General features: G+C 38.5%; 1 protein-coding gene across 4 annotated transcripts in view; it reads left to right on the forward strand.

Moving 5' to 3' along the window:
- The window catches only part of LOC128656993 (oocyte zinc finger protein XlCOF7.1), a 102,411-nt gene that overhangs the window by 30,604 nt on the left and 45,376 nt on the right, over nt 1-26,431 (forward strand). For 2 of the 4 annotated variants that reach the window (XM_053711201.1, XM_053711202.1), the window contains exons 5-7: nt 10,137-10,220; nt 12,589-12,678; nt 16,667-17,413. In XM_053711201.1, coding sequence (XP_053567176.1) covers nt 10,137-10,220; nt 12,589-12,678; nt 16,667-17,413 — 921 coding nt within the window. Of the gene's footprint in view, nt 1-10,133; nt 10,221-12,588; nt 12,679-16,666; nt 17,414-26,431 lie in introns of all 4 variants that reach the window. The other 2 variants (XM_053711203.1, XM_053711204.1) reach the window with 2 other exon arrangements.

The following is a 26,431-nucleotide window of genomic DNA, read 5'->3' on the forward strand; positions in this document are numbered from 1 at the left end:
TGCCAATATTGTAGTTCCCTTTTGATAGTTCTAGTAATTTCCCCATGATTTTTTTGAAAAATTTTGCTTGTCCCTTATTCGTTGCATATGCGTTTGCTAATGTAATTGGTCTGCTATACAGGTCACCCACAAGTATTATATATCTCCCTTCTGGATCAGAGTATGTGCTGACATTCTGTAGCTGTATAGATTTATGGAGAAGGATTCCCACTCCATTTCTCTTTTTATGAGTGTGGGAACAGAAATGACCCGTTGGGTATTGTTTAGATGTAAATTTGGGTTCTGCAGCAAGTTTAAAGTGGGTTTCCTGAATGAACACAATTTCACCCTTATGTTTGGCGAACCAGTTAAGTGCCACCGACCTTTTAGTTGGGGAATTCAATCCCTTGGTGTTCTGTGTTAAGATTTTAATATTTCTAGTGTCTGTCATTGTATTGGCCTGGATCTATACTGTCGTCTGTATACTCCACTGGTGTGCGGTGCAATGTGTAGTGACCCATACAGCAACCCCTGCACTACCCTATTCGATTCCTGGAGGATTCTGATGGACCCATTAATGTTGTGGACTATCAATTCTACTAAAACAATCAAAACAGTAATAAACAATTGAACATTAAAGACAAACTTAACAATTGTATATATCCATATACAATACATGTAAATGTAGGGGATACTTCCCTGTTCGTTAAGAGATACGAACATGAGAGTATCAGCCACTTCCTAAAACAGTGTGAATACAGTGCATAATAAAGTTTTAACTTTTATAAACAGTGAAGAAATTAAGAAATGAAAGAACAGTTCTGCGGCCTTTTGTAAGTCAAAAATGGTTATACTCACGCTTCAAGTGCGTTTAATGGGAAACCTACTCACAGTCAGAATTACATGCACGAAACACCTGTAATAAAATTACAAACTGGGAGTGGAGACAACAAGGTCTTCTGCTCTATCCTGGCTTCATGTAAAGTTAGAGTCTGTATCTGCGACACTGGAAGCTGGTTGTGGCCTTTTCCTGTTAACTCTGTTCCAGGAGCTTCTTTGAGGCTTTGGGTCTGTTGAGGTGTTCAATGATTTCGGGGATGTCGGTCCATCCAGTCTGGGCTGGGAGGGTTCAGGTATATTTAGTTGTTTGCAAAAGTCCTTCAAATCTTCTGGGGTTCTGTATGTGGCTATCAATGAACCATATATAACTTTTATGCAAAATGGAAAACCCCCATCTGTATGGTATTTTTAAGTCCTGTAGATGTAATGTCAGATACCTAGCTTCCCTCCTTCTGTTCAAGGTGATAGTGTTTAAATCAGCATAAATTTGTATGTTTTCACCGTCGTATGAAATTTGTCGTAGTTTCCTAGAAGCTTCCATTATTTTTTCTTTGTCAGTAAAGGACTGGAATTTTTATATAATGTCTCTAGGGGGCTTGCCCTCTGGGGGTTTTGGCCGAAGGGCTCTATGTGCTCTTTCGATGTGCATATTAGGTGGTTCTGAGGTCTGTAGAAGAAACTGGAACAAATTCTGTAGGTATTGCGGTATTTGTTGTGCTGTAGTTTTTTCCGAGACGCCCCGGATCCTGATATTATTGCGGCGTCCTCGGTTATCCAAGTCTTCCAGCTGAAGCTGCATTTGTTGATTTATTGAGTCTTGCGCTTCCAGGGTTATGTTGTGTGTATCTGCATCTTTTTGGATTTGCTCCATGTCATCCTCTAAATGGATAACCCTCTCTCCCAGTTCAGAAAGTTCTTTTTTAACTTCTTTGAGACCATCTTTGATCATTTTTCCTGCTTTTGTTGGGAGGTTATCTATGTCTGCTCTCGTAAGGGGCTCCTTAGCTGATAGGCCTGGGTCGGAAGATTCTGTATCTGACTGCATATTGTCCAGCTCTTGTGATGAAGCTATTGTAGTATCTGTGGCTTCAAGTACTTTAAAAAAAATGTTCAATTTGGTTGCCGAGGTTGCTTGCTTTTTAACAGGTTTGTCATGTTTAGGCAGCCGTTTGGAGGCCATTTTGTTATTTGTGCAGAATAGATTGTATCTAAATATTTCCAAATCTGAAAATATAGATGTTTCTTGAATCACCTTATAATCCTAAAAACCTTTGCAAGTGTCTGCCTTTTTGAGTATCAGCTTGGTATGGCAGTAATAAACTTGGTATACCGGTGTATATATAGCACCGGACTGTTGCAATGTTTCCCATGCAGCACAGGTCTGTTTATTTTAAGATCTTTTTAGATCGTTTTATCCCTTGACAGTGTTATTCCCATTGGCACTTCTGTGCCTAGATGCAGATTATATGGTTATTGAGATTGAGATGCTTTGTGGTATATACGTATCGGTCATCCCTCTATCTCTGACTGGTATTTAGCATATCGTGTAGTAGTAGCCGTAACAGGTTTTGCCCCAAAAGTGCCTGACGATTTTAAGTCGTCTTAAAGTGCTGTGTGTGAAGGTATGGGGTGAATTGCTAGTATGAGGTTTATGCTGTCATTGCACGTTACCTGCTTCAGCTTCTAGCTTGAGCTATCTCCACAACTGCATTTGGTGCGTGCGTCACTGGCTCCGGCCTACCACTGCAGCTCCCATTTCTCGCTGTATTACTTGTTTTCTGTACATAGGCAGATCGGAGTTGTATCCGCTTGTGCACCGGGTTGTACAGAGTTGAATACTTCGTTGGGATAGTTGATTGCACTTAGTGCGTAGTTAGTATATGCTTAGGAAGCGATTGTGGTCACGGAGCTTCAGTGATTTGCAGCCATACCCGACGATGGCTTGCTCTGCCTCCCAAGAGAATAGTTTTTAACAGCATTATTCGGGATGTCAAGGAGATAAGTAAGTTCACCCAATTTGACAATTGTCTTTTTACACTCTGCAAATACTTTGGGGTAGTTTAAGTCATAGTACTCATAATTCCAAGATATTTAATTTGGTGTGTTTCTTTAAAGGGAAGTTGACCCTTAAATTCAGGTCGTTTATTTAACCAGAGCAGTTCTGATTTCCCGGAATTAATGGTATAACCTGATATAGCACCAGATATCTGTATTGCATTTAGTAATTGGGGTAAAGTTTTTTTCTATATCACTTAGATATATCAGCAAGTCATCAGCGTATAATGAGAGTACCATTTTTTGGCCACCAATGTGTATACCAGGTAAGCAACTCCGTAAAAGAATTGCAAAAGGTTCTATTGACAAATTAAAAAGTATCAGGAAAAAAGGCAACCCTGATGGGTGCCTCTCTGTAGGTTAAAATTTTCTGATGTGGTACCATTAACAATGACTGCCGACATTGGCTTATTATATAATACTTTTATTAAATTTGTGAAATTACCCTGAAAACCAAATTTATCCAGTGTCGTGAATTAATGATCCTAGCTTATAAAATCAAAAGCTTTTTCAGCGTCAACTGACAAAATTGCCGCATCCAACATTCCAACTTGTTTTCTATTTTTCATCTTGTCCTGAATATATTCCATTATCAACATTATTTTCCGTATATTTTTAACAGTGTTTCTCCCGGGCAGGCAATACCTCTAACAAGTGATTTCCATGTGGAGGATCTGCTGAACCCGAGGGTTCCAAGTTGGTTGCTTGAAGTCACTGTAAGTTGTGTAGACACCTGTGGACGGATGTTTTAATCTGTGTCTGCATCTACCAGTTCAAATGTGTCATGATTAGAGGTGGTGTGTACTGAATTTTACAAGAATGCAAGACCTGTAAGCCATATTGTGTCTTTGAGATGGTTAGCAGCAACAAATCTAGTTGCTCGGTCTGTAGGATTGTGATCAGTAGATACGAAGCGCCATTGTTTTGGGTAGGTGTACCTCCTGATTCTCTGCATCCTGTTATTGACGTAAACATATAAACGTCTGCTTTAGTTGCAAATATAACCTAGGACTACTTTGCTGTCTGTATAAAACTCAGTGTCTGTGATCTCAATGTCCATTTCTTATTTGATCATTTCAGCTAGTTCCACTGCTAATACATCAGCACAAATTTCTAATCTGGGTATCATATGTTCAGGACAGGGTGCAAGTTTTGCTTTACCTGTGACGAATCCTACATGACATTGTCCTTTTGATGTCTACGGTTTTTAAGTAAGCTACAGCAGTAATTGCTTTGACAGATGCATCAGAGAAAATACACCGGTTTTGTGTTCGAACTTCTGTAGATGGCACAGGGGCATACGGGCATGCAGTGTAAAGTCTAGTTAAAGCTGTTAGAGTTTTTCCACTCCGCCCACAGATCATTTTTCTCAGTGGGGAGCGGATCATAACATTCCAGAGTCCCACAGGTTTGATCGTGACTGGAGCTGCAAACTCTAAAGGATCATAAAGGCTGTTTATGACAGACAGGGCACCTCTGCGGGTGAATATTTTTTCTTCCTTGTTGACATGAAAGGTAAAGGTGTCAGAGTTTAAGTCCCAAACCAGACCAAGGCTACGCTGTGTAGGGAGAGCATCAGTACTAAAGCCTAAATCTTTCAAATCATTGGAGTGGTCTTGGAGAGGGAAGGCTCTTATAATTACCCCCTTGTTGTTAGAAGCAATTTTATGGAGTCTCAAATTTGAGCAGGCAAGCATTCTCTGAGCTCTTTTGAGGAGACTAATTGCAGCCTCATCTGTAGGTATTGATTTTAAACAATCGTCCACATAAAAGTTATTTTCTATAAAGTGTCTGTCTGTCCCATATTCTGCCTCCCCTTCCTTAGCGGAATGTCTAAGGAACTGTCTAAATGGCAACTGCAGGAGAGAGGCTGTTACCAAAGATGTGTACCCGCATATGGTACTCTAAGATGCCTTTGGAGGGTTCGTTATCTCTAAACCAAAAAAATCTAAGGAAATGTCTATTTTCTTTTTTAACAAGGAAGCAGTGAAACATCTGTTGAGCATCAGCTATAAATGCAATAGAGTCTTTGAAAAAGCGGAGAAGTACCTGACAGAAGGACATCATTTAAGGAGACACCCTCATATTTAGCACTAGAGTCAATCACTACTCTAATCTGACCTGGCTTCTTTGAATGGTATACTCCAAATATGGGTAGGTACCAGCACTCTTTGCCGTCAGTTAAGACAGATGCTATCTCTGCGTGACCATTCTGCGTGAAAAAGTGGTTTCTCATTTCTGGCTTTCTTTGGAAACCTACCTAAGAGATACAATTTGTTTATAGACTTGTTCTCTGTTACTAGGTAGACGTGGTCTTTGGGGTTTAAAGGGTAGAGGCGCAATCCAACTATTAGAGTCATCCTTAACTATTCCCTGTTTCATTATCTCTAAGATCAGTCTGTCCCCGGAGGACATTGCTACCTGATAGTCCCTCTTTATGCTATGAAGTACCGAGTAACCCTCTTTATACTATGAAATACAGAGCACCCTAAGTGATCTTGATCATTGTCCCTTCAATGCTGAAAATGTTAAAGAAGGTAGATTTCACTAGAGATTTATTACTTTGGTCATCTAGGATTGTGTAAGCTTGTATAGCTTTGTCCTTGTGGCCGGTTGGGTAGACCCTGACTAAGCAGACTTTTGAGCAAGACCTACCACTTAAGAGATCCTTACAGACTTCAGTATATTGTGCAGTAACTGCTGGTATATATATCTAAGCTTTCTTTTCTTCCTCACCATACTCTTGAGTACTATTAGCTTGAGTTAGAGTCAGTGGGGGTGGCCCAGGGTGTAGGGCTGTGTTATGATCTGTGCTGTCACACTCCCTGCATTTTACAGTGACCTTACAGTCTCTGGCAAAGTGAGACGTTGATGAATAACACTTGCAGCAGATATTGTTCTCCCTGAGGAAGGCCTTGCGGTCCTGTATGGATTTCTCTCTGAAGCCTCTGCATTTCAAAGGACACTGTCGACTAGGTTCTTTGACCATATCGGCTACGTAGGGGGAGGTTGATGGCTTGTAGAAAGAATTTGTAGAGGAACATTAGTCTTATGGACAGCCACTAGTGTTTTATGGTGTTTGAGACCAGAAGGAGTAGCATATGACAGTGTAAAATCAAAGCTGGGATCATTTCTAATTCTTGCTTGCTGATTTATAAAGAGAATGGTACCTTGTGAGTTTGTTTATACTTGGAGCCATGTGTGGTCCTTATTCCTGGAGGTTGTAGGGAAGCTTTTGAACTATAGGGTTTATAAGTGCTGAACTTCCAGATCAGCTACCTGGTTCTTTGTTTGTTTCGTTTGGTTTGTCTCTCTGACGACATCCTTTGATTCTTGTGCAGGCCGAGGGTTGCTGCCTGATGTGGAGTGTTGATAGACGTACTCCCCTGTGCGTTGTAGTGTATCCTGGAGGTCCTCTTCTGGACCGAGCATGTTGTTGCGTCCGCCATATTCACTGCTGGGGTGCGTAGCTGCTTCTAGGTTCTCTGCTTTAGCTATGGTCTCTGCCACTTCCTTCTCTACTACTAGCTTCTCTAGGTTGACTTCTAGAAGAGCATTCTCTTTTTTCATCTGTATATCCTGTTCTGTGATTGCGACGTGTGCTTTTGCGGCTTTGGCTTTTGCACGAGCAATGATGGCTACCTTGCCCACAGATGATTTAGTAGAGCCACCTACTCTAGACCTAGTTTTGTATGAGGATGCCTGGCTTTGTGACATTGTTTGACTGTTTAGAGGTCGCGGGCTGTCATTTGCAAGTAACTGTTGACAGTAGTGAGCCTTTGTATAGTCTGGTCTCTCATCTACTTCCTGATCAACGTTGTTTTACTGTACTGTCTCCACTACATGTACCCCCAGGGTCTATGTGGAGCTCGACAGGCAGCTAAACACCCTCCTACAGGTCAACAAATGAGACTAAGTTGAAGTCTGTGTCTTTATTAACCAGCCATAGGGAAGGGGTAAAACAGAGTAATACAAACTGTAAAAATACAGAATACATAAGAATAGCACACCATTACAATAGAACGGTTGACAAATCATAACAGGAGAGATGGGTTGTATGTAAGTAAATCAGACTGCAAGCTATCTAAAGAGGCAACTGACCATTAATACAAAATAAAGCAATTATAACCTACATAAAATGCTTCTCAAGCTAATGAAGCTACGACCTTTTTATTTCAAGTTCACTTAACCTGTTAGCCGTCAATGAAACTTGGCTTTCCTCCTCTAACACAATTGCTGTAGCCTCTCTGTCCTATGGCGGCCTGCACTTCAGTCACACTACCAGGCCTGGAGACAAACAAGGAGAAGGAGTAGGAATTCTCCTGTATCCACACAGTACCTTTCACTGCATTCCTTCACCACCCTCTCTTTCCTTCTTATCTTTTGAAGTTCACGCTATCCACCTCTTCTCCCCTATAGCTCTTTGTGTTGCAGTTATCTATCGGCCCCCGGGCCCAGCATCACAATTTCTGGACCACTTTGAAGCCTGGCTTCCACATTTTCTCTCTTCTAATGTCCCTTCTCTCATATTAGGGGACTTCAACATACCCCTTGATAAGCCTAACACGCCTGCTGCCTCTAAACTTCTATCCCTTACCACCTCTTTAGGCCTGTCCCAGTGGTCAACATCTCCAACACACTGTGAAGGCAACTCCATAGACCTGGTCTGCACAAATCTCTGTGCTGTTTCCAACTCCCTTAACTTCCCCTTTCCTCTCTCTGACCACCATCTATTAACTTTCTCTCTTACTCTACCTGCTACATCTTTGCAAGCCCCCAAAAAACTGTTACCTTACAGGAATTTAAATGACTTGGATCTCACAGACTTTTCCACTCAACTGAGTCCTCTGCTCTATGACATTTCATCCCTCTCTTGTCCAAACCTTGTGACTCTACAGTATAATGCGGCACTAAAATCAACACTTGACAAAACTGCACCCTCCACTCTTCGACGTACATCAATCACTCGACGGCAACCGTGGCACACTAAACAGACCAGATATCTTCAGCGATGCTCACGGGCTGCTGAACGGCAGTGGAGGAAATCACGCACCTGTGCTGATTTCCAACATTATAGATTCACCCTTAAGTCCTACAACTCTGCGCTCAGCCTGGCCAAACAAGTCTATTTCTCCTCCCTTGTGTCATCTCACGCATCCAACCCCAGAAAACTGTTCTCAACCTTTAACTCCCTTCTACGTCCGCCTGCCCCCCTGCCCACTACCAACCTCACTGCTCAAATTATTGCTGATCACTTCAAAAATAAAATTGACATCATTAGAAAAGAGATCTGCACCTCGCACCCCGCAAACCCAGCGATCCTAGCCACCCCTTCTATTAACAAAAATCTATGCTACTTCCCTCCTGTAACAGAGGAAGAAGTCTCTGCACTCCTATCCTTGGCTCATCTCACAACCTGCCCACTTGACCCTATTCCTTCACAACTTATTCCCTCTCTCTCTGCTTCACTAACCCCTACCCTAACTCATCTCTTTAACCAATCTCTCACTGCTGGCACATTTCCTGACACATTCAAGCATGCGTCAATCATACCAATCCTAAAAAAGCCCTCGCTTGACCCCTCCACGCCTTCTAACTATCGACCGGTCTCCTTACTTCCCTTTGCTTCAAAATTATTGGAACGAATAGTCTATAATCGGCTAACTCAATTTCTCACAACTAACTCCTTACTTGATCCACTACAATCTGGTTTCCCCCCTAAACACTCAACAGAAACCGCTCTTGCTAAAGTAACAAATGACCTTTTATCAGCTAAAGCAAAAGGCTTCTTATCCCCCCCTCTTCGAGACATCCAACACCTGACATTTCTCTGATGGTTGAAGACTCTATTCTCAAAACCTCACCCCAGGTCCGCTGCCTTTTGGTCACACTAGATTTAGAACTCACATTCAACCCACATATACAAGCGCTTACCAAATCCTGCCATTCACGCCTACGCAACATTTCAAGAATTCGTCCCTTCCTTACTCAAAAAACTACAAAAATACTTATTCATTCCCTCATTTTGTCACGCATTGATTATTGCAATCTACTCTTAAATGGCCTTCCAAAACATCGCCTCTCCTCCCTCCAATCTAATATGAATGCTTCTGCTAGACTCATTCACCTAAGTCGGCGATCTACATCAGCTGCTCCGCTCTGCAAGTCTCTACACTGGCTCCCCATACACTCCAGAATACAATTTAAAGTATTAGCCCTAACCTACAAAGCACTCAACAGTCTAACTCCCAACTATATTTCCTCTCTCATCGTGAAATATTCCCCATCCCATCCTCTTCGATCAACCTCTGACCTACGCCTCTACACTCCTGTTATCGCTACGTCCCACTCCCGCCTCCAAGACTTTGCACGTGCTGCTCCTGTCCTCTGGAACTCTCTACCCCGCTCCATTAGACTGTCTCCAACCTTGTATAGCTTCAAACGATCCTTTAAAACCCACCTATTCAGAGAGGCTTACCTCATCCACCCTCATCTCATCCACCCCTCATCCTAACCAAACTAATACATGAACTGCCTGACTCACTGCTGCAAATACAACCGATGTAACAAGCTACCCCAACCTTATGTCTCTGCACCCTAAACCTATAGACTGTGAGCTCTCCGGAGCAGGGCCCTCTTCCTCCTGTATTAGATTTGTTTTGTTTGTTATGTTTTATATTTTATCACAAATCTTTGTCATTGTATACCCCCATCATTGTACCCAGCGCTACGGAATTTGGCGGCGCTATACAAATAAATAATAATAATACCGAAGGCAGTAAGGTGGTTGAGGAAATAATAAACTTTATTTTTTACAGAGGATGCTCCCTAAAGAGTAGATATTTAAAACCAGGTACTCTTCTCAGCTCTTGTGGAGAAAAAATTACCTTCTTTATCCCACAATTCCCTGCAGTAGCAGGAAAAGGAAATACACCACCCTTACAGTCTATAATAAGATCTGGGAGGAAGGGCTAAGATGTCCCAGTATTATATTTTGGTGATTACCAGAATCGGACACTAGATGGTACAACACCTAACACATTACATTGTAATACATAATAGGACAGTATAACAACCTTAAATAAAATATCTAAACAACATTTATAGATCATATGTCCTGAAGACAGCACAATGTATTAATCTATATAAGTTCATATTAATTTATATAAATATTTTATATGCAAAAATAACTGCTGCTTTGTTTTTGTTCTTTAAAAAAAATGAATATATTTTAAAATTGTATTCTTTATTATAATAAGCAGATCACAGTGATGAAAATCTAGACATGGGAGCACATACAGAACAGAACAATCATCCAGTAGAGACCCAGTCAGATGTTTCTGCAGGTAAGGGATCTATAGCAGAAGCTACTATTAATGTTTTTTGCACCATTTGAAAACCCAGATTCTGAAATGATCTAAAGGAACACGAAACCCAAAGGGGTAGATCGCTAAAACTCCTCTAGAGTTAAGTTTTTTGCACTAGTTGGGTTGTGTTTGTATTACAAGTTTCAAAAAAAACGTATTTTGCGCTAGCGTTAACCCGAATAGCGCAAAAAACCTAACTTAAGTTTTTGCATGCATGTATTCCCCATAGAAATTAATGTAGAAAAAAATAAACTAACACCCGAGATCGCACAAACAACATTGCATTTTCGCATTCCCCATAGAAGTCAATCGAGAAAAAAATTGTTGGAAAAAAAACACCCATTGCGTAAATAAATACATTAAAAATCTTTATAAAATATGAATATTACATAAATATGTTTTATCATATTTTCATCTATTTAATCGCAAAAGGCTATAATGCTCTCATTTATAGGTTTATATATGTGTACATATATATTAATGTTTTTATATGTGTATATATGACTGTAAATACATATATATACGCATATAAATACATTAATATATGTACACATAAATATATTTAAAAACAGGCATGCACTCTGAATTCTGGAAATTTTTGAAATGTGCTTTATTGTGCACAAAAAAACATGATGTGACGTTTCAGCGATCTCACCCCTTTATCAGACTAGGGGATGTAGCGTATCATGTCCGCCGCACATCGATAAATGCTGACAGCATACATTGTCTGCATTTATCATTGCACAAGCAGTTCTTGTGAACTGCTTGTGCAATGCCGCCCCCTGCAGATACGCAGGGGGTGTCTATCAGCCCGATCGTATAGGATCGGGCGGATTGATGTCCGCAGCCTCAGAGCAGGCGGACCAGTTATGGAGCAGCGGTCTTTAGACTGCTGCTTCATAACTGCTGTTTCCGGTGAGCCTGAAGGCTCGCGCGGAAACAGGGGCATCAAGCTCCATTCGGGGCTTGATAATTCGGCCCCTAAGACTTAGATCACTTAGTCTGATGAAGAGGTGAGATTCCCAAAACGTCTGACTTGGAGGTGAGAGTGCGCATTTCTGGACTCTCTCTCTCTCTCTATATATATATATATATATATATATATCTATATATATATATATATATATATATATATATATATATATATATATATATATATATATATACACATCTTTAGCAATGTATATGTATGTGTCTCAATGTTAAAGCCATTTGCCTGCCTTTTTTTTTCTAACACCCGAGATCTCATATCTTTGAATCTTTGAGCCCTTATAACTTCTTTTGTGCAATATTTTTTTAAATATTTTTTATTAGACAATGTTAATATGAGTGTAACTGTACTCTGTTAACCAGAGCTCTGAGTGCTAATATCAGCACAATGAAAAAGGCTTGTAAAAAGACTATCGCTTGCGCAAAATCGTTTGTGCCTCACTTGTAATCTAGCCCAAAATGTGTATTTCATGATTCAGATAGATCATTCAATTTTAAACAACTTCCAATTGACTCAATTCTCTTGGTATCATTTGTTGAAGTAGTGGCATTACTTGGATCTAGTTGAACACATTGGGTGAGCCAATGACAAGAGGCATATATGCAGCCACCAATCAGCAGCTAGCTCCCAGTAGGGCATTGTTGCTCCTAAGACCTCCTAGGTATGCTTTTCAACATGTTTAAAATTGTATGTTCTGCCCAAATTATTACATTTTCATTTTGACTTTACTGTTACCTTAAAGGGACATGAAACCCAAAAAAATTATTTCAAGATTCAGACAGAGAAAACAATTCTAAACAACTTTCCAATTTACTTCTATTATTTATTTTGCTTCCTTCTCTTTCTATCTTTTGCTGAAAGGTTTATCTAGGAAAGTTCATGAGCAGCAAAGAACCTAGGTTCTAGCCGCTGATTGGAGGCTGCATATAAATACTGATTGCCTTTGGCTCACCCATGTGTTCAGTTTGAAACCAGCAGTGCATTGCTGTTCATTCAACAAAGCATACCAAGACAAATTGATAATAGTAGTAAATTAGAAAGTTGCTTAAAATTGCATGCTCTATCTGAATCATTAAAGGAAAAAATTGAGTTTCATATCCCTTTAATTCTGATTACTAATTATGTAAATGAGGGACCTGAAGACAGACAAATTACAAACACGAAATACTGATGTGTTGTGGAATATGACTATGTACAGAGCGGTGTTTAGGAATCTTTTTTTTTTTTTATCCTCTGCATTATTATTTGCATAAAATTAGATCCGTGTGAGCTAACTGCACTAAAATTTATTTAACGGGGGAAAAAAAAGAATAGAAAACAAACCTAAAACTAATTTTATTCTTTTAAAATTAACAGGTCACCGAGATGAAAATCTAAACACAGGAGCACAAGGAGAACTTGTACACAATAGTCAGCCAGTGGAGACCTCATCCGATGTGTCTGCAGGTAACAGAACTATGGCAGAAGCTTCTCAATTTGAAACCTAGATTCAGAAATAATTTAATCCTCATTAATAACTATGAGCAAGATTACAAGTCGTACGGCAAATCAGTTGCGAAAACACCACGTGCGTTATGGCTTTTTCACATTTGGGGTTGCGCGGGTATTACAAGTTGCAAAATAACTTATTTTGCGCACACGTTAAGCCGCGTAATGCAAACCACAAAATCGCATGCACGTTCACGTATTCCCCATAGAAGTTAATGGAGAAGACAAATAGAAAAAAACAATACAGAAACCCTAATATGTTGCGCAAAGCCCATGACGTATGTAAGTGTACATGAAAATGCGAATATTTCATATTGTATTTCGACTGATATATCTATTTATTTGTGAGATATGTATATTAATATATATTCACAGAGGCTGGTGCACTCGCACAAACAGGTGTCCAGTTGCCAGGGTGCTGAATGCAGGTAGAGATAAAGGTAATATAAGACAGCACTCGCTGGGCTTAAGGATAGGCAATAGAAGCTTTTATTTACATGACGTTTCGGGGACAGCTCCCCTTCATCAGACCAACAATAAAATGTGACAAGCAAACATTTATTCCCTCTAAGACCCTCCCCCAGTGAACAGAAATTTCGCCAAAAACGGTTGTCAAGGCAACCATACACTGTTTACACCAAAATACATACACACCCAAATACAAGTTAATTGGTATCAGATACAATGTACCCAATCTATCCCAGAACATCCACCTCAATCTAAGTGAACATATAACATTAAAAAGTACAAATTACAAGAAAAAGTCATGGACATAACTTGCTGCTAGCACAGAGAAAAAAGAAAGAAAAAAGAAAGAAAAAGGGGAAAATGTCATAGCAATGATAAAAGCATAGCAGTAATCTAAATACACATCATGATATAAATATATTGTATTTATACAATAATCTATATACATGCCAATTTGTAATGTGACCAGAGGAATAGCAGTGCAGCAAATAGGAAATACAACATAATGTGCACTAAATAAATTGGCACTTAATCAATTGGAGAGTGAGACATACTGCATAAAGTAGGATCAAATAACCATGCAGGATGCAATAAACATGCTAATAATATTTGTGGCACTGAGGACAATGAAACAAGGTTACACCTATATCCTGCATTAAGCATAATAAAGCAACATCAGTGTAGATTGCAGATAGATTGTAGATTCACGTATTCCCCATAGAAGTTAATGGTAGAAGACAAATAGAAAAAAACAACACAGAAACCCTAATATGTTGCGCAAAGCCCATGACGTAAGTGTACATGAAAATGCGAATATCTCATATTGTGAAAATGTTTTTGCAACGGCATATGTTCTATTTATTTCTAAATAAATATTTCTCTGTATATTTGATGATATTTCGGCTGATATATCTATTTATTTGTGAGGTATGTATATGAATATATATATATATATATATATATATATATATGTCTAGATATCTCGATCTATATGTGAATATCCCATTAAAAATACATATGCAATATTTTTTAATGTGTATAAGATTGTAATGTAAAATATTTTCATTATCTCCCTAGTTAAAGGGATATGCCACCCACATTTTTTCTTTTATGATTTAGAAAGAGAATGCAATTTTAAACATCTTTCTAATTTACTTATATTATCTAATTTGTTTTATTCTCTTGATATTCTTTGATGAAAAGCATATCTAGATATGCTCACTAGCTGCTGATTGGTTGCTGCACATAGAAGCCTCGTGTTATTGGCTCACCATGTACATTGCTTTTTCTTCAACTATGGATATTTAAAAAATGAAGCAAAATAAATAATGGAAGTAAATTGTAATGTTGTTTAAATTTCTGTTCTCTATCTGAATCATGAAAGAAAGATTTTGGGTTTAGTGGCCCTTTAAACATAAACACCCGAGATCTCGTATCTTTGAGCCCTTATAACTTTTGTGTGCATTATTTTTTTTTTTAATATAATTTTTATTAGACAGTGTTAATGAGTGTAATTGTACTTTGTAATGTATTACAATTATTTGTGAAACGTTTTTGTGGCGGAAAAGCATTACCTACAGCTCTACAGTTGTTGCGTAAAAGGCGAATGAGCGAGCGATCACAATTTTTCAAGAGTTGTAATACCTGCGCAATGGAAATTGATTGCGAAAAGACCACATCGCGAGTGGAAATCTCATAACGCGCTACTTGTAATCTTGCGTTATGTAAATAATGAGCCTCAGTACAAACAGATTGCAATGTTAAAATATAAATCTTTTGTGTTATTTTACTAATTGTGAACAGTGATGAAATAATCATTATATAAAGTGAGAACATATAGGGCCAGATTACAAGCGACAAGATAAGCAATATCTTTTGACAGCACTAACATTAGTATGCAACCTGTTATTACAAGTCCACAGTAAAACTGATTTACCATAGAAGGACGTGGCACATAAAAAAAAAAATATATATATATTTATATATATATATATAAATAAATAAAATACTTTGAGCGAACGTGAAGACATGACAAGAGTTGTATTAGGATGCATCATTTATTTCATATAAAATATTGAAAAAAATATTATTTATAATTAATAATTAGTATAAAATTAAATATTATGATTTATTATAATTTTTGAGAACCTCTAATAATTATTTGTATTAATATTTTTCAATATTTCTATGTAAAATAATTACATAGCGAACCTTGTTAGAACTATTTTCGGATTTAGCGCACATGAAGAATTATTTTACTCCTGTGACTTTAGCGTGCCTAAGTTTATTCTGTTGAGGCGCGTACATTCTAAACCCGACAGGAGTTATATTAGGGTGTGTTATGTATTTATTTTATATAAAATTATTATTAATATATATAATTACTTTAGACGATCTTATAACTTGTAGTAAATTATTATGAATTACATTTTTAATATGTTTGCTAATTCTTAAAAATTATAAATACTATTTTATCAATATTTTATATGAAATAAATACATTATGCACTTTAATATAATTCCTGTGGGATGTAGTGCACATGCAGAACTCACGCAGAACGTTATTTCTATTAAGGCGCATAATTCTTCATGTGCACTGAACCCAATAGGAGTTATTTTTGTATTGCTGTAATACAAATGCATAGGGCTAAATGGCGGGAAAATGTTGGAAGTAGCGAGCTAAAATATATCCCTCATAGAGGGGAAGGAATTTTAGGGTCCACTAACTGCTCACCCTCTTCCTTTTAGCGTGCAAAATAATGAGAATTGTAGTTGTTAGCGCTCCTGGAGCCATTTCGAAAGTGCGTTCCCAAGTAACAGTTCCCTTGCAGTATAAAAGCTTCTGCACTGCGCAGTCTTTTCACCTGTGATCGGCTTTAGCATGCTAGGCATAGGAATTTTTGAGCTTGGTGAGAGAAGTGTGTTTTTTGCTAGAGAGATAGTGGTGGTTAGTGTTATATATATTTTTTTATAGTTCAATTATTCACTTATATTTGTTAAGGCACACACATACATACATAGTTTTATTAAAAATACACTTAGGCCTACAATACATATAGCTACACACACACATCTCTCTTCCACACTTTGGGGCCTATTTATTATGGTGCGAGCGGACATGATCCGATATTGCGGATTATGTCCGCTGCACATTGATAAATGCCGACAGCATACGCTGTCGGCATTTATCATTGCACCAGCAGTTCTAGTGAACTGCTGGTGCAATGCCGCCCCCTGTAGATTCTAGGCCAATCGGTCGCTAGCAGGGGGTGTCAATCAACCTGATCGCATTCGATCGGGTTGATTTCTGTCAGCCACCTCAGAGCAGGCGGACAGGTTATGCCCTTTGACCCCTTCCTTCCTTGACTGCATTAACCTTCCCTTTCACTTAACCCTTTCCCTAGCACAAACAGAATAACATTAATTAATCTTCACCTTGTGTTTTATTTTATAACTTTTTTTTTTTTTTTTTTCCTCAGACTGGGAGAGGGGTAGTGGTGGTCGAGGGAGCGAGGGTATAGGTTTAGGTGCTAGCTGGAATATTATGGGTGGTCAGTTAGAATTAGGTTCTGAGGTAGCTAGGGGGATAAGAAGCTGGAGGGCTAGTGTAAAGGGTGGTGGTGGTTTTGTGCTACCTAGTGGGAAAAAACCAAAGGGGAAGGAGAAACGAGTTAGTGTGTCCCACCCTAGGGAAAGTAGATTTAGAGTAGGGACAGAGGGAGGGAGGCCTGTGTCTGGTTCTGAAGAGAATATGGGAGGGGATATGAGGACTCAGGCCTTAGGGACAGATCAGGGAGAGAGAGCTGGTCCCTCAACACAGGCAGGAGGTCACAAGTCTTCTGGGCTTCCTCAGAGGCCCAGGATAAGGGAGGAGCGATATAGTGAGGCTGAGAAATTGGCTCTGATTGAGGCGTATGTGCAGAGAACTCCGCAATTGGAGAGGCGTAATTTGGACAGCAACATTAGAAGTAGGTTATGGGAGGAAATCAGGGATGCTTGCATAAGTGTGGAAGATCGCCAACGCACCATGGACAGTATTAAGCACCGGTGCCGAGACTGCCGACGGGTGGTGAAAGAGAAAATGAAACTGGAGGAAGAGCAGGCAAATCAACCCGGAGGCCAACTCATAGTCTATAATGGTTGGGAGGAGCTGCTGAAGGATAGGATGACTGCAGGGCCCGAGATCCCAGGAGGACATACAGCTGCATCTTCTGAAAGGCAGTTGTGTAAGTATAAAATGTCTTTTGTATTATTTTATGTTTTAGAATCTGATCTAGCTTTGAAAGGATTTTGTATTAAAAAGTTATATCCTGCAGATGAAAGAGAGGTAATTACATGGCAGTATGGTAACATTTCACACGCAATGGGAAACAGCAAAATATTAACAGTACAATTAGAAAAGCAGTAATTATTAACAATTGCTACACTTGTATAACACTTGCAGCTTTAGAATTGAAAGCAAATAACAAAAAATGGAGTGAAGTGATTATAGCAACCGCATACCATTAACATTTATATATTAAAGGGACACTGAACCCAAAAATTTTCTTTTGTGATTCAGACAGAGCATGACATTTTAAACAACTTTCTAATTTACTCTTATTATCAAACATTTTTCATTCTCTTGGTATCTTTATTTGAAATGCAAGGATGTAAGTTTAGATGTCAGCCCATTTTTGGTGAACAACCTGGGTTTCTATTGGTGGATAAATTCATCCACCAATAGAAAAGTGCTGTCCAGAGTCTGAAATAAAAAAAGCTTAGATGCATTATTTTTCAAATAAAGATAGCAAGAGAACGAAGAAAAATTGATAATAGGAGTAAATTAGAAAGTTGCTTAAAATTGCATGCTTTATCTGAATCACAAAAGAAAAAAAATTGGGTTCAGTGTCCCTTTAAGACATCTAAAATATTTGCAGCTTTACGATGTAAAGCAAATAAGCAAATTGATTCAATATAGCAGCTACATAGTATTTTATGTAAAGTTAAATTTGAGTCAATAATGAGATAAATTATACCATCTCTTTTATGAGTATATATAAATAATAGGCATATCCAGATATTTTTGAATCCTAGGTTTATTTTCTATGAAAATACAAACCAAAACGGGAAGCTAGATTTAGGGCTAGATTACAAGTGGAGCGCTATTTGCCCGTTTGCGGGAGCGCAATAATTAACCAGGCACAAAGGGAGCCATTACAAATGAACACATAAATATATATGTATATAGTCATATACATATATATTTACAATTGCTGCCATCGCTGCGCTTCTTCCAACCTTCGCTCTGACGGCATCAAAATGAGGCTCCCATAGAAGACTATGAAAGCGCGCTCTGTGCAATGCTTCCCAGCAATGCAAACGTGAGCTAGATTGCCGCACAATCATGTTTTTTTTAAAAACACACAAACTCTTTTTTTAACTTATTTTTGTAATAAAGTTGTTGTTTTTTTATAAAAATACCGATTACATACTTCCGTAATATAAACTAAAGTCATTTTTTTAGACAGAAGTGTATTCTATTCAGCTAAGTTGCTGATTTAAAATAAAGTACTATCGGTATATTTTAATACACAGCACCATATTTCCTAAAGTAGGTTGATTCAAAATATGATAACATCTAAATAGGCTGTTCATAAGGACACATATAAAGGTAGTGCCATTGGTGGCTTCATATTTAGAGGTAATTACATATATACTGTAGATGTGGATGTTGGGGTACTGGCTGGACTATGCAGGTTAAGGGAGCTAAGAGGGCTAGGGGGGGATTGTTTGGCTTCCTTGTGCATTGCATGCAGGTCAGGTGGTCTGAGGGGTTTGGGAAGTGAGCAGGTGCTGAGTGGGTGGTCGCTCTATTTGGGTCTTTTTCTATTAAAGCATTAAGTTTGAACTAATTCTTCTTAAAGGGACACTATACCCAAACATTTTCTTTCATGATTAAGGTAGAGAATATAATTTTAAACAACATTCCAATTTACTTCTATTACCTAATTTGCTTTATTCTTTAGATATACTTTAAATGGCCATAATACCCAAATGTTTAAACACTTGAAAGTGATGCAGCATAGCTGTAAAAAGTTGACTAGAAAATATCTCCTGAACATCTCTATGTAAAAAAGAAAGATATTTTACCTCAAAAGTTCCTCAGTAGCCACCTCCCATTGTAAAGGATTTCTAAGCAGCATTTTAGTGTGTCTGTCCTGGGACATCTGAAGGGATGAGCATCGTGCACTCTCATATTATTTCACCAATCAGGTAAAGGAAGTTTACAATGAAATCTCATGAGAGTCAAGTCAAATCTCATGAGATCACAGTAAAAGTTCATGACCTCAGCACTGCTGATGCTGATTGGCTGCTGTTCATTTCTTTTTTTTAATTTTTTTACCTGCAGCTGGGAGCAGTTGAGTATAACTTTTTACACAGAACTTACTCTGCTGAGCTGAGGAGATTGTGAGGTAAAATATCTTCCTTTTTTACATAGAGATGCTCAGGTGATATTTTCCTGTCAGCTTTTTACAGTTATACTGCATCAGTTTCAAGTGATTTAGCATATGAGTATTCTGTCCCTTTAATTAAGAAATAGCAATGCACACAGTGAACCAATCACAGGAGGAATCTATGTGCAGCTACCAATCAGCAGCTACTAAGCATATCTAGATATGCTTTTCAGCAAAGAATATCAAGAGAATGAAGCAAAATAGATAATAGAAGTAAATTAGAAAGTTGTTTAAAATTGCATGCTCTTTCTAAATCATGAAAGAACATTTTTGGGTTTCATGTCCCTTTAAGCTTTCTCATAGATTCTTTCCTCAGTTTTTGGTGAACGGTTATGTTAAAGGGACATTAAACACTAAAATGGTATTATAAAATGATAAATCTTATATATAAAGAAACCTCTGTAATATAGTTTCATTATTTATTTTGTCCACTTTTCATGTAATTCTATTCTGAAATTGGTTTCATGTCCCTTTAAGCTTTCTCATAGATTCTTTCCTCAGTTTTTGGTGAACGGTTATGTTAAAGGGCCATTAAACACTAAAATGGTATTATAAAATGATAAATCTTATATATAAAGAAACCTCTGTAATATAGTTTCATTATTTATTTGTCCACTTTTCATGTAATTCTATTCTGAAATTGTGAGCTTTTCAGTTTCTGTTAGAAATGGAAATGCAGTACACTGTTATATACTACACAGCCATAGGCTGCACACTCTAGTGACCTATTTATAACTGTTTCTAATTGGCCACAGCAGAGAAAGTAACCTAAGTTACAACATGGCAGCTCCCATTGTTTTATAGACACTAAAACTTTACACTTATTTTGTCAATATTTAAACATCTAATTAAACTTAAAAAATACATCTACATGTTCTTCTCAAACTTATCTTTTCTATGAATGCATCAGTCTGTCTGGCATTTATGTAGTGTTTAATGTCCCTTTTAATGCTATTGTATTTTTATAGTACTTGTTTATAATAGGTGCTGTAATTACAGAGTTATATAGATACTTCTGATAGACCCCAAGGCAGAATATTTTGTGACCTGTGATGTCATCACAGAAAATGCAGCCTTTTGCAGAAAGAACGAAGTAGTGCCAGTTAAGGTGATGGTAAACTTTACATGTTTTAAAATCAGGTCCTGAATCTAAGCAATATTTTACAGGGACTTTAATTGATCACTTTTAATAAAGATGCACTGATTGGAGAACAGTTCAAACCATTAGCTCACAAAAAAATATGATTTTTGAAGTGAGCGACTGGAGACGGTCTATGGTGTATTAGAATGGCACGGCTAGATTTAAAGGTAAGTTATAGCACATCTTCATTATAAGTGAACAAGTAAAATATTGCTTAGATTCCAGACTTGATTTTAAAAAAATGTCCAAGTTTACTATCACTTTAAAGGGATACTAAACCAACATTTTTTCTTTCATGATTCAGATAGAGCATGACATTTTAAGCAACTTTCTAATTTACTCCTATTTTCAATTTTAGGTTCAGCACCATCGATAGTGCTTACTTATTGGTGGCTGACATTTAGCCACCAATAAGCAAGCATAACCCAGGTTCTCAACCAAAAATAGGACGGCTCCTATGCATCACGTTCCTGCTTTTTAAATAAAGATAGCAAGAGAACAAAGACAAATTGATAATAGGAGTACATTAGAAAGTTGCTTAAAATTACATGCTCTATCTGAATCATGAAAGAAAAAAATTGGGTTTAGTGTCCCTTTAAAATCTAATTTGTGACTCTGCCTGCATATTTAATTTCTACCTGTAGGTGTCACTGTTCTGTTGTAGTGCCATGTAAAAAAATTCTGCGCTCCTCTCTCTTCACTTTTCTCCCTCTTCCGATGCAGGGTGACAACACAAAGGGAAAAGAACAGCAGGGAAGGTACACTGTGTGGTTCAGCATTCATGATGGCAGCTGTTGCTTTCTCCCTTGCCACCTCTTAGACAGTCCATTAAAAGGGTGGATACAAATAGCAAGGGGTTACTTATCTTTTGTGTTATTTGATAATATTTAGAGACTCTGTATTTAATTTTATGGTGCTATGATTATTATCCCATCTGACCTCAGCAGCCTTTATACCACATGTGCTTTTAGTAAAGTATAGCTTGTGTTGTTATACAGTGGACGGAGAGGAGCAAAACTCCTGCACCCAGAGGAAAGAGACTATGTCCTTGCAACAAGCACCACAGAGGCACCATGTAGATGGATGCTTGAGACTCTCCAGACCCACAGAAAAGCTGCAGACAGTGGGGGAAGTGTTGCATCTGAGGCCAAACTAATAAGTAGACTTAGGGCTCGATTTATCAAAGCTGAGGCGGACAGGGGCGCATATACGCCTCTGGCGGGGCGAATTTCCCCGGAGGAAATTACCATTGCACACGAGCGCTATTTTGCACTCGCGTGCAATCCCGCCGCCCGCGCACAGCCAATCACGCGCGAGCAGGAGCTGTGTATCTCCTCGGTCAGACTAGACCGCAGAGATTGAATTTCACCACCTTAGAGGTGGCGAAGAGGTTAGGAAAGCAGCGGTCTGCTTGTTAAATACGGCGAGCTGGTTCTTGTGAGAACTTGCAGCCGTAGGGGCTTTGATAAATCGAGCCCTTAAAGTCAGTCCTGTGTTTCAGTGTCCAGATCTGCTATAAATGTGGGCTCTGTTCTTTATGAGACTGTTGTTAGCTGTGTGTGGATGTCAGTTTGTGTGTGCACATGCAGTTTTGCAGTAGTTTATGAGACAGGGTATGTGGGTGGATGTCAATGTGTGTGTTTGCCTCAGCACATGTACCTTGCAGTACTTTTGTAGGGCTGCTCCCGTTTTCTCTATCACAGTGTAGCCAGAACCTTTATTACTACATATTTACTATAAAAAAAAAAATAATCCAAATAGTTCTGAGTAGGTTTAGACCAAAACAAGCAAAATAGAATCCAGCAGCTCTCAGATCTAGATAAAACATGTAGTTTATTGATATTCAATTAAAAATAGACAGAGTCCATTGTAACAAAGTGAACAGTAAAAAACAAAGTGTGACCGGTTTCGGTCAATCAGACCGTAGTCTTAGACATAAAAAACATATTTACTATATTTTGATTTGTTAATAGACATTTTAAATATATATATTTTTTTCTCTGCAGCTAATTTGCAATGCAATTTTTAACTGCTGCAATATATTATACAACTTTAAAAATTGATTAGTTCTTCTGTAAACACATAACAATTGATATGGTGCTTTATTGTAACTGCCTAATTTAAAATGTTTATTCAATTTTAAAATCACCTGCAGAAAACATTTCAAATAAAAAAAATATCATTGCAGGAAGTGGAAAACGTTCTGCCTCTGAGATTCAAATATGTTCAATTTACTTAAAGGGACACTCAAAATTACACTTCATGATTCAGATAGAGCAGTAATTTTAAACAACTTTCCAATTTACTTCCATTAACAAAATGTGCACAGTCTTTTTATATTTACACTTTTTGAGTCACCAACTCCTACTGAGCATGTGCAGGAATTCACAGCATATACGTATATGTATTTGTGATTGGCTGATGGCTGTCACATGATACATGGGGAGTGGAAATATACATTACTTTGCAATTTATTTAACAAAAATCTACTACTCATTTGAAGTTCAGACTAAGTGCTATTGCATTGTCTTCTTATCATGCATTTGTTGATTATGCAAATGTACAGTGTTGACTGATCTTTTAAAGGGACACTGTACACTAGATTTTTCTTTACATAAATGTTTTGTAGATGATCCATTTCTATAACCCATCTAGGAGTGTATTGTATAGATTTGCTTATTTTTTAACAAAGCCCAAAATTATCAGATGTTAATCCAGGTCTACAGGTTTGTGCTGCTATTTTTGGTATAATCTGTTTTTTTCAGATGCAGGGGGGTCTGCTCTTTCTGCATTCCCAGCCCCTTTCACGGGGTGTCCCAGCCTAACCTCATCAACCATGCTAAACTGGGAGATTCTAAGTAAGATTGTAAAAGGTTTTATACTGGATTTTTAGATCAGTATGTGTGCATATTCTTCTTTATAGTAGTGTCTATTACATGCAGTTATATAAAAATTGGTGTACACTTTCCCTTTAAGTCTCCTGAAGTAGAATGAAGAGTGAGCAGATATATAATTTACATTAAAGAGACATGAAACCCAATCATATTTATTTCATTATTCAGACAGAACATGCAGCTGTAAACAACTTTCTAGTATACTTCAATTTTCAAATGTTATTCGTTCTCTCGGTATCCTTTGTTGAAAATCAAGGCTGTAAGCTCAAGAGAGTGCACATGTCTGCAGCACTATATGGAAGCAGCTTTGCAAAAATGTTGTCCACTTGCAAGAGCGCTAGATAGCAGCACTATTTCCTGCCATGTAGTGTTCCACACACATGCACACTACGTACCTAGATATCTCTTCAACAAATAATACCATGAGAACAAAGCAAATTTGATAAAACTTTTTTTTATATCCCTTTAACTCCACATAGTGCAAGGTTTATGTTGCAGCTTGTGCTTTTGTACAAGGATGCTGAGACTGGTGGTCACTAGGTAAACAGTGACCACCAAGTGACCAAAAACTGTGTAAGGTGACTGAGGTTTAATGAGTGACCATTAATTGACCCAGGTCATTGAGCATTTGGTGAGTGCTCAGTGACCTCTAAGTAGCCCAGGTCATTGTGGAGTGAGTGGTGGTCACTAAGGCCTAGATTTGGAGTTTGGCGTTAGCCGTGAAAACCAGCGTTAGAGGCTCCTAACGCTGGTCTTAGGCTACCGCCGGTATTTGGAGTCACTCAAAATAGGGTCTAACGCTCACTTTTCAGCCGCGACTTTTCCATACCGCAGATCCCCTTACGTAAATTGCGTATCCTATCTTTTCAATGGGATTTTTCTAACTCCGGTATTTAGAGTAGTGTCTGAAGTGAACGTTAGACATCTAACGACAAAACTCCAGCCACAGGAAAAAAGTCAGTAGTTAAGAGCTTTCTGGGCTAACGCCGGTTTATAAAGCTCTTAACTACTGTACTCTAAAGTACACTAACACCCATAAACTACCTATGTACCCCTAAACCGAGGTCCCCCCACATCGCCGACACTCAAATAATTTTTTTTAACCCCTAATCTGCCGACCGCCATCTACGTTATCCTTATGTACCCCTAATCTGCTGCCCCTAACACCGCCGACCCCTGTATTATATTTATTAACCCCTAACCTGCCCCCCACAACGTCGCCTCCACCTACCTACACTTATTAACCCCTAATCTGCCGACCGCAAAGCGCCGCCACCTACGTTATCCTTATGTACCCCTAATCTGCTGCCCCTAATACCGCCGACCCCTATATTATATTTATTAACCCCTAATCTGCCCCCCACAACGTCGCAGCCAGCTACCTACAATAATTAACCCCTAATCTGCCGACCGCAAAGCGCCGCCACCTACGTTATCCTTATGTACCCCTAATCTGCTGCCCCTAACACCGCCGACCCCTATATTATATTTATTAACCCCTAATCTGCCCCCCTCAACGTCGCCTCCACCTGCCTACACTTATTAACCCCTAATCTGCCGACCGGAGCTCACCGCTATTCTAATAAATGTATTAACCCCTAAAGCTAAGTCTAACCCTAACACTAACACCCCCCTAAGTTAAATATAATTTACATCTAACAAAATTAATTATCTCTTATTAAATAAATTATTCCTATTTAAAGCTAAATACTTACCTGTAAAATAAATCCTAATATAGCTACAATATAAATTATAATTATATTATAGGTACAATAACTATTAAATAGTTAAGAACTATTTAATAGTTACCTAGTTAAAATAATTACAAAATTACCTGTAAAATAAAGCCTAACCTAAATTACAATTAAACCTAACACTATACTATCATTAAATTAATTAAATAAAATACCTACAATTACCAATAGAATGCGAGCTCAATCTGATTGGCTGATTGGATCAGCCAATCGGATTGAACTTGATTCTGATTGGCTGATTCCATCAGCCAATCAGAATATTCCTACCTTAATTCCGATTGGCTGATAGAATCCTATCAGCCAATCAGAATTCGAGGGACGCCATCTTGGATGACGTCCCTTAAAGGAACCGTCATTCGGCTAGTAGGCGTCGGGAGAAGAGGATGTTCCGCGTCGGAGGTCTGCAAGATGGATCCGGAAGAAAGAAGATTGAAGATGCCGTTGATAGAAGACTTCATCCGGATCATGGACCTCATCAGCTCCCGCTTGGATAAAGACTTCATCCGGATCATGGACCTCTTCAGCTCCCGCTTGGATGAAGACTTCAGCCGGATCATGGACCTCTTCAGCCCCCCGCTTGGGCTTGGATCAGGACATTGGAGGAGCTCTTCAGGATGGATCGGTGAACCTGGCAGGGTGAAGATAAGGTAGGAAGATCTTCAGGGGGTTAGTGTTAGGTTTATTTAAGGGGGGTTTGGGTTAGATTAGGGGTATGTGGGTGGTGGGTTGTAATGTTGGGGGGGGGGTATTGTATGTTTTTTTTTACAGGCAAAAGAGCTGAACTTCTTGGGGCATGCCCCGCAAAGGGCCCTGTTCAGGGCTGGTAAGGTAAAAGAGCTTTGAACTTTAGTAATTTAGAATAGGGTAGGGCATTTTTTATTTTGGGGGTCTTTGTTGTTTTATTAGGGGGCTTAGAGTAGGTGTAATTAGTTTAAAATTGTTGTAATATTTTTCTTAT

The sequence above is a fragment of the Bombina bombina genome, chromosome 4, assembly GCF_027579735.1.
Source record: "Bombina bombina isolate aBomBom1 chromosome 4, aBomBom1.pri, whole genome shotgun sequence".
NCBI lineage: Eukaryota > Metazoa > Chordata > Amphibia > Anura > Bombinatoridae > Bombina > Bombina bombina.